Source organism: Nycticebus coucang, chromosome 3 (assembly GCF_027406575.1).
Source record: "Nycticebus coucang isolate mNycCou1 chromosome 3, mNycCou1.pri, whole genome shotgun sequence".
NCBI lineage: Eukaryota > Metazoa > Chordata > Mammalia > Primates > Lorisidae > Nycticebus > Nycticebus coucang.
Window position 1 is genome coordinate 82,856,146 of NC_069782.1, and position 17,600 is coordinate 82,873,745.

Below are 17,600 nucleotides of genomic sequence, written 5' to 3' on the forward strand. Positions count from 1 at the left end.
TTACCCACCCCTATAACTGGCTCTGGGGAAGCTAGATGTCTCAAACCTATCATAACCACCCAAAAATTTGAGGAGATCAATAAACTGGTGAACTTATAATCATTCACTAAAAACCAATCTGCTTTAGCCTACCTATTGGGAAGCTCCATGCTAAGTAAATCAGATTAACAATCCTTAAGAATGCCATGTAATGCTCTCTCGTCACTAAGAATTACCAGTATAGATGATCCACCACACATTATAGTCCCCTAAAATGTACCATGTAAGAGAGATTTATGATCATATAAATATATATATATATATATATATATATATTTTTTTTTTTTTTTTTTTGGTTTTTGGCCAGGGCTAGGTTTGAACCTGCCACCTCCGGCATGTGGGACAGGTGTCCTACTCCTTGAGCCACAGGCACCGCCCTATGATCATATATTTTTAAAAATGCCTACATATACCTTTTACTATCTTTTGCAAAATGATAGTACTACATCTACATGTAAAGGCACCATTAAGTCCACTATTTAAAAAAAAAAATTCTTTATTCTCATACTGACTTGACCAGAGAACCTCTCTTTTCTATACTTGTTGACATTCAAGGAACACAGTTTTTGGAAAACACTGCTTCACTTTTCTGACAGATGACTACATAATCAGCCTCAGGTTGGCCGTTACCAAAGACAAAGATAACTATCTCCAGGTAAATCCATTTCATTCTGAACAGTCTAATTAAGCTGAGATTTGTCGCCCTTTATCCTAAACCGCGTATAGTTTTGCTATCTAGAGTTAGAGATCACATCTTCTCATTCCTTAAAATGACCCAGCAATCCAGCTAAGGTCAACTTAAGAGTAAATCTCTGAAAATGCCACACCCTTTCCTAAATGCTTTTGCACATGCCATTCTTTCCATCTGGAATATTGACCTTTCTCCTACAGAAATTGCTCCTTTGCAATTTCTACAATCATATTTTCAGAATCAATTCAACAGTAACTTCCTTTACACTCTACAGTCCTGGACAAAAACCAGTTGCTACATACTCCTAGAGTCCTTTATACATCACCTTCAGGCATCCATCATTGTTGTACTATACTAACACCACCTTATAACTATCCATATGCCTATCTCTAGACAGAAAGAAATGCACACTAACCACCTTTCCATAGGATGGAACAAGCACGTGAATCATATCCCAACTAGTAAATTCAAAAGATTCCGAATAAGCTCACTCACTTCAGACTATTTTTCATCTACAACAGAGTGCCCCAAGAAGCCCTTATCAATCCACAGCTCTCATACCATCTCTAAATTCATCCCAGGTTGAAAATTTAGCATAGCTTCTGACATATAGGTTCTCCATGAATATTTGTTAAATAGATGTGTAAACCTTCAAAATAAACAATGGTACATATTTTAGTTCAGCTTCTAAATTTACCTCCTTATAAACTGAATATCAAAGATTAGTTTTAAGTATAACATTCATTATTAGCAATGAAAATGTCTTAAATCAGATTCTTGCTTGGTAATACCAACTCTCTGATGTCCCCTCCTTATCAAAAGCCCAAATGGGAGAATCAGAACAAGCCAAAATAATTCCTAGGAGGATATGAACTCCATCCATTCTTTGAGATCTTCTCAATTATATCCTTGCATTGAATTATACTAACAAAAACGATTTTTAGCTGATGTCACTACTTCATAATCTACTTTAGAACTTTCCTTTCTCAGTTCAACTAGAATTCTTTGCACCTTGCATTGAAGAACATAACTAAGAAACAGAATTAAGAAATATGTCATTATTTTTACTTTGAGAAGGAAGCTGTCTGGGACCTGTTTACCACTAACACAAGGTGTTCTCCTAAGAACTCAATGTAAGCAACCTCTCCCAGGGTTTTCTCTCTTAAAAGTAAATTAATCCAGAAGAAACATATCCTTTATCTCATTTACACTGTATATCTTGCAATGAATCATGTTTTATTCTTTGCTTTTGTTGCAAGGAATCTTAGAAACAATTTTTTTCCTTAATTTAGAAACTATAAAGGACTATGTTTTCCTTCTATTATTTCTTTAGCCCAGTTTTATTATTTGTATTGTTAATGTGTTCCAATATGACTTCAAAGCCCTTGTGGAATAAGATGAGAGAGGGAAAATGAAAAAATTCATAAATAATAACTGCTGGGTACATACTGTGAACCAGACACTGCTCCAGGTATTTTTAACCCCAAGCCTTAAATGCTGAGAGAAAGGTATTTACTATGTTTCATAGATGGGAAACTGAAGTAGAGGAGGGATTAAATAAATTATCCAAACTTGCAAAACTAATTTGTGCCAAGCCAGGTTTCAACCTCAAGTTTAAATGACTACAGAGCTCCATTACACAGACGATCTGATCAAAATAAAGACTATCCTACACTTAAAAAAAAAAAAAAAAAAAAAACTTCTAGCATTGTACAGTACGTTCTTCTGTTTCTAATACTACTTATGGAACTTGAAAATTTCAACCAATTATATAAGCAAAAGAAGACAAATCACTTGGCACTAATTTTACACATTATTATTTAGAAAAACTATAAACTTTAACAAAGTCAACATGTAATCATAGGAACTGGAAAATCCCACAACTTAAAATCAAAATATGAGACACAAAAATAATACATATATTTATGATAAGCTAACGAAAAAGGATTTAAGCCCAAAAAGAAATAATTGGACACATTACTCCAATAAGTACCATATATAACCGGAATTTTTTTTTTTTTAAGCTCCTACAAACTAGACAAAAAAATTGCAGGGAGGTAGGGAAATTACAGTTCAAAATTAATCGGAGGATAGCAAATAAAATCTAAGTTAGAACAGCACTCACCTGCTCAAGTCACTTTTTCCACGGTGATGATAGTGATCAGGATGGCTGAGGTGGTAATGTTCCTGTCCACTCCACCTCTGGGGTGGCCTTTTCCAAAATCCTTCCTGAGACTGCCGAACATTTCTGTCTGGTCGGTCAAAGCGGTTCATATTGTCACACTCCACTAGACAGATTCAAAAGCAGAAGACTATAAACAAGCACACACTCCACAAAAGTTAACTACTTACAGCTTAATAATTAAATGCAGCTGAAAATAAAAAAGCAGTCTTCTAAAAATACCAGCCATTTATGCTAGCTTATCACAAAATCAAGATTTCCAGAAGAATTACCAATTCCTCTAGTGAAAATTGAACTTTATATTATTCAAACTGGAGCAAATTATAACACTTTTACATTACAGCCATCTGAGTTAACAATTAAGTGCTTGCTGAGTTAACAATTAAGTGCTTGCTGTTTTAAAACAAGCAAATTGTCCCTGAAATCAACATGATACATTTTAAACACCAGTAATCAGTTTGGGATGGTTTTCATTAATATCGCAAGTTGTCTCTGATTTCAGAATGAAAATGACAGGAAAACGTTGGTTTTTTAAAGTCTTGTCGAGAACTCATTCCTAGAAATGAATGCCAGAATTAATTTTCACTGATTTCAAGAAGCACTAATTAACTTTTCATCACAAACAAGTCACATTTTTAAAATGAAGCTCACATTTTCAGAAAACAAGACGCTTCAATCAGCCTGCAGTTAAGAGCTTGTTCAAAAAATCTAAATGCCACTGAAAACAAAGCCAGTACTTTGCAGCAACAAATAGTACACTCCCTCAAATCCAAATACCACAAAAACCCGTAAAGAATCTCTTTGAAACATCCCAAGCTTCTTCACTTACCCAAAGACTTTTTCCTCACATATCTGAGCACTCACTGAGAGAGTTACTTTGTACAAGGGAGACATTGTGTTACCGGCTGCCTACTCAGACATAGTTGCACACAAGGCACTGCCGAACAGGCCTTCCTTCCTGCTCAACTCTCAGCCCTCCCTGTGGGAAGCAAGCCCAGTTTGCCCTATGACTCCATCTTCACTCAGTGCTTGCATAGCTACTGACTTAGGACTGTTACTAAAAATACAGTTATACACTAACCCAAGCCACAGAACAGGAAAGGTTTCTCTAGTCTGAGAACTATTACGTAGAAAGTTGAAAAAAAAAAAAGCTTTAAAAATCAACATAATCCTTCAATTTAAAAAAACTCACTTATTTAAATTACTGTTACACTGAACCAAAAACTTGAATTTGAAACATGATGAGTATTTCATTACAGTATACTAGATGAAAACAAATGTTGCCATTCTAAAAAAGGAAAATATAAAGTACAGATGTTCAATTCTCATATACACAGGACTCATTCTAATATTTTTCTCTAAATGTATAACAATTTATATAAGTAAAACATTTTTGAAAAAGCATTGAAATTTTATTCATATTCATCAGAGAAATCAATGGGATGGAAGTACATACGTATGTATACATTTTATAGTCTTTTAAAAAATTTAAGTATGCAAAAGAAGATTTCCATTTGAAATTACTTTAAATGACTTCTATCATCTTAATGGGACAAAGTTTTTTCTTTAAAGCTCATTTACAGAAAATCAAACACATAAAGGCAAGGTGACCATTATGCTGCTCCCCCCGCCCCCCAAAAAATAAAATCACAGGTAGAAATGAAATTGCAGAAGAAAAAGAAATTTTTAAAAACTAACCCCAAGAAGGTTTAAAACTATTTTTAGATTAGTGCCTTTACCTACATCATTTATAAACTCACACCTGTATTCTACTCATAGATTCAGTCAAGATCTCCTAAGTATTTCTACATGGCTTGAAATATTACTTTAGTTTAAGCAACTCTATATAGCTAAGAGCTAATCTTTATCTATTTTTACATATTCTGAATTCTATTTTTCCTTAAACAGGAGAAACTCCATTCACTCTCAAAGCAAAAAGTGTTGTTAGAAAAAAACACCTGATATGTTCTTAGAATGATTATCAACATTGGACACACAGAGTAAAAAGATACACGCAAACCAGGAAATGGGTTAAATATTACTGGCAATTGTAATGCAGAAACTTAAGCTACTTTTACGTTTGCTAAAGGTTGCTGGCTCCATATACAGACTCCAAATAGAACAATCATTATTGAAACTTAAAGTCAAACATGGGCATAATGGCAAATAAGCATTAGAAATATACATTCACCATGACTACAAAAGACTTATATTCAAATTTTGACAGAGTGGGCTTAAACTGTAAACAAATGACTATTCCAATACTGTACAGAAAGTACCATGTTTTGGCCGGGCGCAATGGCTCACGCCTGTAATCCTAGCACTCTAGGAAACCAAGGCTGGTGGACTTCCTGAGCTCATAGGTACAAGACCAGCCTGAGCAAGAGCAAGACCCCATCTCTAAAAAACCATAGCTGGGCATTGTGGTGGGCACCTGTAGTCCCAGCTACTCAGGCAGCTGAAGCAAGCAGATAGCGTGAACCCAAGACTTTGAGGTTGCTGTGAGCTATGATGCCATAGCACTCTACCCTGGGGCAAAAGAATGAGACTCTCTCTAATAAAATAAAAAGCAGAAAAAAAACCAAAGCGCCATGCTTATACTTTATCTGAGAGACTCATCAACCACACATTCACATACTTTAAAATGTTTGCAGGAAGGTAATATGAAATAGTAGCAATTTCACAGAAACAGTTAAGGGTTCCATGACAAAATGAAAGAAATAATATAAAAAGGATAATAGAAAGAAAATAAAATTGCAAGATGAAAACAAATAAAAACCAGCTTCCAGAGTCTGATAAATAAAAATAGAACAAATAAGTCTTTCTCAACATATAATACCAGGTGAAATGACAGTGTCTATGGAAAACTAAAGAACAAACTGGCAAACCTAAAAATCTAAAACATTTTAACCCAATGTATTGATCAGAGTTATCTGTAGGCCAGATTTGGCCCTAACCATAAGTTGAAAACCCCTATATAAGTGAAAATATAGGTCTTCTGAAGGAGGTCTCTAGTTCCAAAAGTAAAAGGCAGCAGATTATAGCGTTCTTTTAACATAAAGTAAGAGAGAGAGATAATGTCATCACTTTTGTCCTCCAAAGAGGGAAAGATGACCAGTTACATGGCTGTAACTGGCTGTCCAGCTATAGCAGATAATATCAGCCCTAGACTCCAAACAGATACTAGCTTCTTTTGATGAATATTTAGTTTTGGACTGTGTTTTCAAACTATTATGCTGAAACTCACAATTGTCAAAAACAACCCATTTTTCATCATACATGACAATATAGTGTAGAAATGATTCTCCTTTATGTCATGACAGCATAGAAAGGCAAGCTTCAAGAAGGCTTCTCTTCTGATCCTCGTTTAATTCATGTGGAACCCATCTATCCAGCTCCATTACCTTGCTGATTTGTTTCAAATACTCCAATATTGCAGGAATAGTAACATCAAACCTCACTAATACATGCGTAGGCTGAGCTGGATTTGCTTCCACTACAACTTTCAACTCATCATTATCCACCTTGGTCTCATTTTCAAAATTAAAATCACCAGAATGGAACGTCACAAACCATGAATGTACTGTGCATCCAATAGCTACATCCTCCCCAAACACTTCATTGATCTTTTGAGCTGTCAGCACTGCATTGTTTCCATAATAGAACTCATATTCGAAAATTACACAGATTTTTTACTTATCCATGGTTTCACAAAAATTGCTATAAAAAATTGAAAGATAAAACACAAGCCAAAATGTGCATTCAAAAGAATGAGGATGTGCTTTCACAATAAAAATAAAACAAGAAGTATTACAAATGAAATGTCAGAGATAGCAACTGTCAACTTTGATATGTGATGTGGGGATTCCTGTGTCTAACACTCACTCATTCAACTCATTTTTCTCTGATTTGATTAAAAAAAAAAACATGATACTAAAAGTAACCTGCATAATTTATCTTACAACTTTAAAGCCCTAAGCAAGTAAAGGATGACACAGGTAGTATTTCCATAAATAACAAACAATTGGATATGAAGATAGCAGGGAAACATGAAGTAAGTCTGATTTAATAGGCATGTGATTTCCTGTGGGGTTTAGGAAGTCATTAAAAAGATATCTTTCTCAACAGAGAAACGTTTAAAACAGAATGGATTCAAGTATTGGGGCTGAAGATACACCACCTTAATAATGTGTGACTACAGGAGACCAGATACCTCTTTGGCATATTTTGAGCTGGGTACATTAAGAAACTACAGAGGAGTTGGTCTGAAAAGCTGCCCTTTTATAAAAGACACATCTATAGAGGAAATCCATATTAGTAAAAAAAATATCTGTATTAGGCAGGTCTGTCAACTTTTATCAACTTTTATTACCTAAGAGATTGTTTAACTGCATACCAAGACAACCTTTACTCACCACACATTTTCCTCCCTTCTCTTCCCATAACTTGTGTCTCCACCATCCCCAGAACACTAAAGCTCCAATTCCTTCCCGTAGTTCAGGATGCCATATAAGCCTTAATCATCTGACCCTTCTTCATGTCTTATAATTTGTAGGCATCATGTGTATACATACATAAATCACTTTTCTCCTATTAATCTGCTTCTGTCGATTTAATTTGTAGCTCAAAGAACCTAGAAAGGTAAAGGGGAGCCATTTCTCTCTCCCCTACAGAGGAGTAGCAGCAAATGTAAGAGGGTTTATGCTACAGAAATCCATGAACCTGAGGATTATACTATGAATGTGTAAAGTGCCAGCCTTTAAACTACAGGCAATAAGTGGCCATTACAAGAGAGTAAAGCAACACAGCAAAAAATTTTGACATACAAAATTGCTCAGTTTAGAAACACTTTAAAACAAAAAGTCTTTCAAAAGAAATTTAGATTGCAAAATTGTATCTTTAAGAAATTTCTTGACCAGCTGGGCATTAGCCACATACACCTGAGCTGGCAGGTTTGAATCCAGCCCAGGCCCTCCAAACAATGGCAGCTGCAACCAAAAAATAACCAGGTGTTGTGCCTGTAGTCCCAGCTGCTTGGGAGGCTGAGGCAGGATAATCATTTGAGCCCAGGAGTTTGAGGTTGTTGTGAGCTGTGATGCCACAGCACTCTACCCAGGGTGATAGCTTGAGGCTCTGTCTCAAAAAAAAAAAAAAAAAGAAATTTCTTGACCTAAATAAGAGAAAGATGTTTTTTAAGTTAAGACTATCTCTCTTTAAGATATTCCCAAATCATTCAGGCTCATGTCTATAATCCTAGCAATTCGGGAGGCTGAGGCAAGAGGATTCCTTGAGCTCAGGAGTTTGACATCAGCCTAAGTAGTAGAGAAAACCCGTCTCTACTAAAAATGGAAAAATTAATGGGTGTTATGGCAGGCACCTGTAGTCCCGGCTACTTGGGAGGCTGAGGCAGGTGGCCTGAACCCAGGAATTTGAGGTTGCTGTGAGCTAGGTAGATGCCATGGAACTCTAATGAGACTCTGTCTCAAAAAAAAAGAAAATCCTCTCAAATCACACCGGTCAGTTAAGTACTGGAAGAGGGAGTCTATTAACATGCTCATAAATACTGTAAATAGAAAGAATATTGGAGAAACAACTGGTCTACATGCAATAAGAAACAAAGGAAAAAAATAAAGTAGGTGATCAACAAAAAGTGTTCTAAAGGGAAATTCAAGGATTCAATTTCCTGCCTTACCCTTAAACTCAAAAATGAATTTTTCTCAACCATAAAGAACAATCTTGAGATTTTATTTATACAAAACTACAATATAAACCTTAAATGTTATATAACCTGATTGGCTCAGGGTCACCATAACTCAGGTGTGGATTTCTTTGTTAGGGCTCAGAATATGTTACTCCAAAGTCTGGCATCTTGGCATGGTGAGTGTTTTGAACTGAAGGAAATTGGAAAGGTCTCAGAAGCAAGGTCTCTCTTTCTCTCACTCTCCTGTCCCCTATCCCTTTCTACCCTGAAGAGAGCCACTGAAACCAGAATTCCTCTTCCCTGAAGAGGTCATAAAAATGAGAACCTCCCACTAAGCCATTAAACATAGAAAGGTTTTTCTCTTTCTTCTCCATTCTTCCTTGAAGATACTTATTCCAGAAGAGTCCTACCACATACCTGGGAGGCAGAAATGCCACTACCAGTTCAAGAGGAATCTAAATGCCAGGCCTTGCATCCTCCATCCCTGCACTCTATTACTATTTGATCATACCCTTTTGTCCAATCACATTTCTACACAACTATCCATTCTTCATTATGTCTGAGCTTAAAAATAAGTATTTTTCCCTGGATCGCTGGGTCTTCACTTCTGAAGGTCACCCCTGTGTCACATGTAAATTTGACTAAATAAATTTTATTACACTTTTCTCTCACTGACCTGTCTTCTATTATAGGAACATCATTGTTGATGGTTCAGTGGCTCAGTCCGCTGAAACAGTCATCATCACCTATATGATGAGTGAGGAAAAGTATCACACCTTTCTGCCCCCACATCTCCAGTAATTCTTAGACAGTCCCCAAACTTTTCCTTTGTACTACTGCATATGCTAGTTGATAGAGATGACTGTGTTAATGCAATTTCCATGTAAACACTCTCATGGCTTCTTACATGAAAACTGTCATGACCCCCCGCCCCCCATTTATAATGAGGTAATACAACTCAATACATCAAACCCAAATTGACGATCTCAATGAGGTGCCAATCTTCTTGTGGGCAAAAATTCCACTAATATTGGCTCAATTAGAGGAGATGAAGCCATTTTAAGGTTCGAAATGAACAATCCAAATCTCTACCCAAACTTGCATAATATTCTCAAAAAACAGAATATTTTAATATTCTCTTAAAACCAATAATCGAAAAAATTTATTAGAAAACTCCAGAGGAGCAAAATGGCAGCTGAGAAACAGCTTGCTTGCAACTGGGCATGGTGAGGCTGGGGAGAGAAGACTCCAGGCATCTCTGGCTAGTGGGATCTGCCCATAAACATTCCTTTGGGGACACAGGGAGTTAGCAAGAGACTTCTCAACCCCATGAGGAGGACTAAAGCAGTGGAGAACTGGACTCATCAAAACCCTAGGCCAGAGGCACGGTACCTTAAAGAGTAAGAGCAAGTGAAAGGAAAAGAAGGCAAGAACTCAATAACAGGAATCTGCATACCCATACAAAAACATGGAAGCTAAATAACCTTATGCTGAAGGATAGATGTGTTATAGACGAGATTAAGAAGGAAATCACCAAATTTCTGGAACAAAACAACAATGAAGACACAAATTATCAGAACCACCGGGATACTGCAAAGGCAATCCTAAGAGAGAAATTTATAGCACTGCAAGCCTTCCTCAAGAAAATGGAAAGAGAGGAAATTAATAACTTAATAGGACATCTCAAGCAACTGGAGAAGGAAGAACATTCTAACCCCAAACCCAACAGAACAAAAGAAATAACTAAAATCAGAGCAGAATTAAATGAAATTGAAAACAAAAGAATTATACAACAGATCAATAAATCCAAAAGTTGGTTTTTTGAAAAGATCGATAAAATAGATAAACCTTTGGCCAACCTAACCAGGAAAAAAAGAGTAAAATCTCTAATCTCATCAATCAGAAATGACACAAACGAAATAACATCACATCCCTCAAAAATTCAAAAAATCCTTAATGGATATTACAAGAAACTCCACTTCAGAAATATGAAAATCTGAAAGAAATCAACCAATACTTGGAAGTACACCACCTACCAAGACTTAGCCAGAACAAACTGGAAATGTTGAACAGGCCTATATCAAGTTATGAAATAGCATCAACTATACAAAATCCCCCTAAAAAGTAAAGCCCAGGACCAGACAGCTTTACATCAGAATACTACCAAACCTTTAAAGAAGAACTAGTACCTATATTACTAAACCTCTTCTAAAATATAGAAAGAGAAGGAATACTACCCAACACATGCTATGAAGCTAACATCACCTTGATCCCTAACCAGGGAAAGACCCAACAAGAAAAAAAAATTATAGATCAATATCACTAATGACTATTGATGCAAAAATATTCAATAAGATCCTAACAAACAGAATCCAACAACACATCAAAAAAATTATACACCATGATCAAGTGGGATTTATCCCAGGGTCTCAAGGCTGGTTCAATATACTTAAATCTATAAATGTAATTCAGCATATAAACAAACTAAAAAACAAAGACCATATGATTATCTCAATTGATGCAGAAAAAACTTTTGATAATATCCAGCATCCTTTCATGATCAGAACACTTAAGAAAATCGGTAGAGAAGGGACATTTCTTAAACTAATAGAGGCCATCTACAGCAAAGCCACAGCCAATATGGTATTGAATGGAGTTAAATTGAAATCCTTTCCACTTAGATCAGGAACCAGGCAAGGTTGCCCATTGTCTCCATTGCTCGTTAACATTGTAATGGAAGTTTTAGCCATTGCAATTAGGGAAGAAAAGGTGATCAAGGGTATCCACATAGGGTCAGAAGAGATCAAACTTTCACTCTTCACAGACGACATGATCGTATATCTGGAAAACACTAGGGATTCTACTACAAAACTTTTAGAAGTGATCAAGGAATACAGCAATGTCTCAGGCTACAAAATCGACACCCATAAATCTGTAGCCTTTATATATACCAACAACAACCAACCCGATAAAATAGTCAAGGACTCTATTCCTTTCACAGTAGTGCCAAAGAAGATGAAATATTAAAATGTCTATACTACCCAAAGCAATATATAATTTTAATGCAATTCCTACTAAAGCTCCATTGTCATATTTTACAGATCTTGAAAAAATACTACTTCGTTTTATATGGAATCAGAAAAAACCTTGAATAGCCAAAACATTATTCAGCAATAAAAACAAAGCAGGAGGAATCACACTACCAGACCTGAGACTGTACTATAGATCAATAGTGATCAAAACAGCATGGTACTGGCACAAAAACAGAGAAGTAGATGTATGGAACAGAATAGAGAACTAAGAGATGAATCCAGCCACTTACTGTTATTTGATCTTTGACAAGCCAATTAAAAACAGTCAGTGGGGAAAAGATTCCCTATTTAACAAATGGTGCTGGGTGAACTGGCTGGCAATCTGTAAAAGACTGAAACTGGACCCACACCTTTCACCATTAACTAAGATAGACTCTCACTGGATAAAAGATTTAAACTTAAGACATGAAACTATAAAATTACTTGAAGAAAGTGCAGGGAAAACTCTTGAAGGAATCGGCCTGGGTAAATACTTTATGAGGAGGACTCCCCAGGCAACTGAAGCAGGATCAAAAATACATTACTGGGACCTGATCAAACTAAAAAGCTTCTGCACAGCCAAGAACATAGTAAGTAAAGCAAGCAGACAGCTCTCATAATGAGAGAAAATATTTGCAGGTTATACCTCTGATAAAGGTTTAATAACCAGAATCCACATAGAACTCAAACGTATTAGCAAGAAAAGAACACGTGATCCCATCTCAGGGTGGGCAAGGGACTTGAAGAGAAACTTCTCTAAATAAGATAGACACACGATCTACAGACACATGAAAAAAGCTCATCATCCTTAGTCATCAGAGAAATGCAAATCAAAACTACTTTGAGATATCACCTAACCCCAGTAAGAGTAGCCCACATAACAAAATCCCAAAACCAAAGATGTTGGCGTGGATGTGGAGAAAAGGGCACACTTCTACACCGCTGGTGGGAATGCACACTAATACGTTCCCTCTGGAAGGATGTTTGGAGAATGCTTAGAGACCTACAAAAAGACCTGCCATTCGATCCTATAATTCCTTTATTAGGTTTATACCCAGAAGACCAAAAATCACATCATAACAAAGACATCTGTACCAGAATGTTTATTGCAGCCCAATTCATAATTGCTAAGTCATGGAAGAAGCCCAACTGCCCATCGACCCACAAATGGACTAGCAAATTGTGGTAAATGTATACCATGAAATATTATGCAGCCTTAAAGAAAGATGAAGACTTTACCTCTTTCATGTTTACATGGATGGAGCTGGAACATATTCTTCTTAGCAAAGTATCTCAGGAATGGAAGAAAAAGTATCCAATGTACTCAGCCCTACTATGAAGCTAATTTATAGCTTTCACATGAAGGCTATAACCCAACTATAGCACAAGAATATGGGGAAAGGGCCAAGGGAGGGGAAGAGAGGGGGGAGGTTAGGGTGGAGGGAAGATAACAGCTGGGGCCACACCTACGGAGCATCTCAGAATGGGTACAGGCGAAACTTAACTAAATGCAGAATACAAATGTCTACATACAATAACTAAGAAAATGCCATGAAGGCTACATTGAACAATTTGATGAGAATATTTCAGATTGTACATAAACCAGCACATTGTACCCCTTGACTGCACTAATGTACATAGGTATGATTTAACAATAAAAACAAATAAAAATACATAAATAAATAAATAAAAGAAAATCAGGGCAAGGAAACAGGTAAAAGAAAACACTCATGAGGAAGAACCAGCAGAAAAATCCGGGCAACACGAAAACCCAGTCCAGAGCAACACCCCCCACCCCCAAGGGACCATGAGGGAGCTACTATAGAGGATTCCACCTATAAAGAAATGTTAGAAATGACAGAAATAGAATTTAGAACACAGAGGATGAAAACAATGAAGGAAATGATGGAAACAATGAAGGAAACTTCTGAGAAAGTGGTAAAGAACCACTTTCCAAAAACAGAAATCCAAAAACAGAATCAAATAAGAGATGAACGATATGAAGAATATAGAAAGGATATAGCACAGCTGAAATAACTGAAGCAATCAATTAGGGAACTTAAAGATGCAAGGAAAGTATCAAAAACAGATTAGACCATGCAGAAGAAAGAATCTCACAGGTAGAGGACATAGCCCTTGAGATAACTCAGATAGTTAAAGAGGCAGAAAAGAAGAGAGAGAAAACAGAACATTCACTGACAGAATTATGGGACTTTATGAAGCGTTCAAACATACGACTAATAGGTATCCCAGAAGGGGAAGAAGAATGCCCCAGGGGAATGGAAGCCATACTAGAGAATATCATTAATATCACCAAATATCACCAAAGATTCTGACACACTCCTTTTAGAGGGATATCGGACCCCAGGTCGCCTCAACTCTAACTGAGCTTCTCCAAGATACATTGTGATGAACTTGTCCAAAGTCAAGACAAAAGAAAAGATTCTTCAAACTGCCAGGAGTAAACGCCAGTTGATCTACAGGGGCAAATCCATCAGAGTGACTGCAGACTCCTCTAATGAAACTTTTCAAGCAAGAATACAATGGTCATCTACCTTTAATCTACTTAAACAGAACAATTTCTAGCCCAGAATTCTATATCCTGCTAAACTAAGCTTTAAAATTGACAGAGAAATCAAATTATTTACTGATGTACAAACATTGAGTAAATTCACCACAATAAGATATTCCGGAGCAGGATGGCAGCTGAGTAACAGCTTCTGTGCAACCGGGTGCAATGAGATTGGGGAGAGAAGACTCCAGGCATCTCTGGATGGTGGGTTCTGCCCAGAAACTTCCCTTTGGTCACACAGGGAGTCAGAGAGAGACTTCTGGACCACACAAGGAGGACAAAAGCTGTGGAAAACTGGCAAGTGGTAGATGCGTTTGTTCGGTCAGAGGCTGCCTGTGCTGTAACCATAGTAACAGTGAGACTGCAAGCAGGAAAAGCCTTACCTGTGGGCTATTTTTTTTTTTTTTTTAACTTGGACACTAGATTGAACTGCCGTGGGAGATCTTGGGTGGGTGTGTGGACAACTTTTGTCATTGGCTGGGGCCCCGGACTGAGCCGCTGAACCGAAAAGGAGCTAATATTGTTCACCTGTGGGCTGCCCACACAGCTACTGCAGAGGAGATGCCCCTGAGGGTTGCAGTGCAGGGATCGGCCGGGAGACCTTGGGTGAGTAATCTAGTGATTGAGCTGCCCAAAGGCAGGGACTGAGATGTTAGGGGAAGAGTGGAGATCTAAGTGTTTGTCAATATTAAGAGGCTTAGCCCTCAGGGGCATAGAGTGAGACCAGTTTTGGTGCACTGCATAAGCAAGCAGCCATACCAGGAGAGATCCCAGCAGTAAGTGCTTTCCTTGGAAACCTTCTGCTTAGCCAAGGTTCACAGTTTGGAGTGTCTTTTAAGAGGGCTGAGGAGACATTTGGGCTCACAAGCCTGCGGGTTCTGGGAAATCAGCAGAGGCCTCCAGTCTTCATCTCGTACAGCTGTTATCAACATTGTGATTAATATCTCATACCTCAGAGATCACCTGTTGCCCAGACAATATTCAGCAAGGGTTTGGGGTTTTATAGTTTTATAGTTTTCTTAATTTCAACATTTTTCCTTGACATTTTTCATTTTTTTTCCTTTTTGTTCTTTTTTCTCTCTTTTTCTCACTATTCTAGATTAAATACAATGTTCCATTTTTGCCTTCGTTAATAATTAGATTTTCATTTTTGCCAGTATTTCTGCCTCTATTATTTCTTTTTTTCCCCCAATTTGATTCTGTAAGGGTGTTTGTTTCAGTTTGATTTATACTATTCTTGTCTTTCCTGTCTAGCTGGTGGAGGTGGGGTACTGTGTCTGATCAGGCTGGCAAAGAGCTGTTGACCTCAAGGGAACCACCCAACCCAGCACCCCCAGAGGTTGGAGGATGTTAAGGTTGGTTAATAGTACCCTACTATACACCTATATTACTCCTATCCCCTTCTTTCAGTGCTTTCCTTCTTTTAGTTAGTATTTCCTTTTACTCATTCCCTTTTCTTTCTCTTTTTTCTTTCTTTTTTAAATCTTTTTTCCCTTCTTGCTCTCAATCTTCTCATCCTTCTGGTCCCATACCAAAGGACTCATTAAAACTTTAGGCCAGAGGCACAGTAACTTAAAGAGCAAGAGGAAATGAAGGAAAATTAGGGCAAGGAAACAGATACAAGAAAACACTCAAGAAGAAGAGTTAGCAGAAAAATTCTGGCAACATGAAATACCAGTCCAGAGCAACCTCTTCAAGGGACCGTGAGGTAGGTACAGCAGAGGATCCACCTATAAAGAAATGTTAGAAATGACAGAAGGGGAATTTAAAATACAGATGATGAAAACAATTAAGGAAATTGCTGATAAAGCGGAAAATAACCAAAAGGAAATCCAAAAACAGAATCAAATAAGAGATGAACGATATGAAGAATATAGAAAGGATATAGCACAGCTGAAATAACTGAAGCAATTAGGGAACTTAAAGATACAAGGAAAGTATCAAAAACAGATTAGACCATGCAGAAGAAAGAATCTCACAGGTAGAGGAAAAAGGTCTTGAGATAACTCAGATAGTTAAAGAGGCAGAAAAGAAGAGAGAGAAAACAGAACATTCACTGACAGAATTATGGCACTTTATGAAGTGTTCAAACATACGAGTTACTGGTATCCCAGAAGGGGAGGAATAATGTCCCAGAGGAATGGAAGCCATACTAGAGAATATTATAAATGAATTTCCCAAATATCACCAAATATTCTGACATATTCCTTTTAGAGGAATATGGGTCCCCTGGTGGCCTCAACTCAAATAGCGCTTCTCCAAGACACATTTTGATGAATCTATCTAAAGTCAAAACAAAAGAAAAGATTTTGCAAGCTGCCAGGAGTAAGCACCAACTGATCTATCAGGGTGACTGCAGACTTCTCTAATGAAACTTTTCAAGCTAGAAGACAATGGTAATCTATCTTTAATTGACTTAAACAGAACAACTGCCAGCCCAGAATTCTTTATCCCGCTAACCTAAGCTTTAAAATTGACGGAGAAATCAAATATTTTACTGATATGCAAACACTGAAGAAATTTGCCACAACAAGACCAGCTTTACAGGAAATATTTCAACCTGTTCTACACAATGACCATCACAACGGACCTTCAGCAAAGTAAACACCCAGAAATTAAAGGACAGAACCTAGCTTCCACAATGATGCAAAAGACAAAACTAAGCAATGTACTTTCACAAAATAAGATGAATAGAACACTACCACACTTATCAATTATCTCAATAAATGTTAATGGCTTGAATTCCCCACTGAAGAGGCACAAATTGGCTGACTGGATTAAAAAACACAAGCCATACATTTGCTGTCTGCAGGAAACATACCTCACATCAAAAGGCAAATTAAAACTCAGAGTTAAGTGTTGGAAGTTAATTTTTCAGGCAAACAGAATTCAGAAGAAAAGAGGATTTGCAATCTTATTTACAGATACACGTGGATTTAAAGCAACCAAAGTCAAAAAAGATGATAATGGTCCATATTGGTCAAGGGAAAACTACAACAAGAAGACATTTCAATTCTAAATATTTATGCACCCAATTTAAATGCCCCCAGATTCGTGAAACAAACCTTTCTTAGTCTGAGCGATATGATATCCTATAACACTATGATAATAGGGGACTTTAACACCCTTCTCTCAGAGCTAGACAGATCCTCTAAACAGAAATTAAACAAAGATATTAGAGATTTAAATGAGACCCTAGGACAACTGTGCTTGATAGACATATATACAATACTCCATCCCGAAGATAAAGAATATCCATTCTTCTCATGGTCCCATGGAACATTCTCCAAAATTGATCATACCCTAGGACACAAAACAAACCTCAACAGAATCAAAAGAATTGA

General features: G+C 37.0%; 1 protein-coding gene across 5 annotated transcripts in view; it reads right to left on the reverse strand.

Annotated features, from left to right (window-relative positions):
• The window catches only part of CCSER2 (coiled-coil serine rich protein 2), a 211,722-nt gene that overhangs the window by 92,590 nt on the left and 101,532 nt on the right, over window positions 1-17,600 (reverse strand). For 4 of the 5 annotated variants that reach the window (XM_053584499.1, XM_053584500.1, XM_053584503.1 and 1 more), the window contains one exon: window positions 2,856-3,018. In XM_053584499.1, coding sequence (XP_053440474.1) covers window positions 2,856-3,018 — 163 coding nt within the window. Of the gene's footprint in view, window positions 1-2,855; window positions 3,019-3,741; window positions 3,874-17,600 lie in introns of those variants that run through there. The other variant, XM_053584504.1, reaches the window with a different exon arrangement.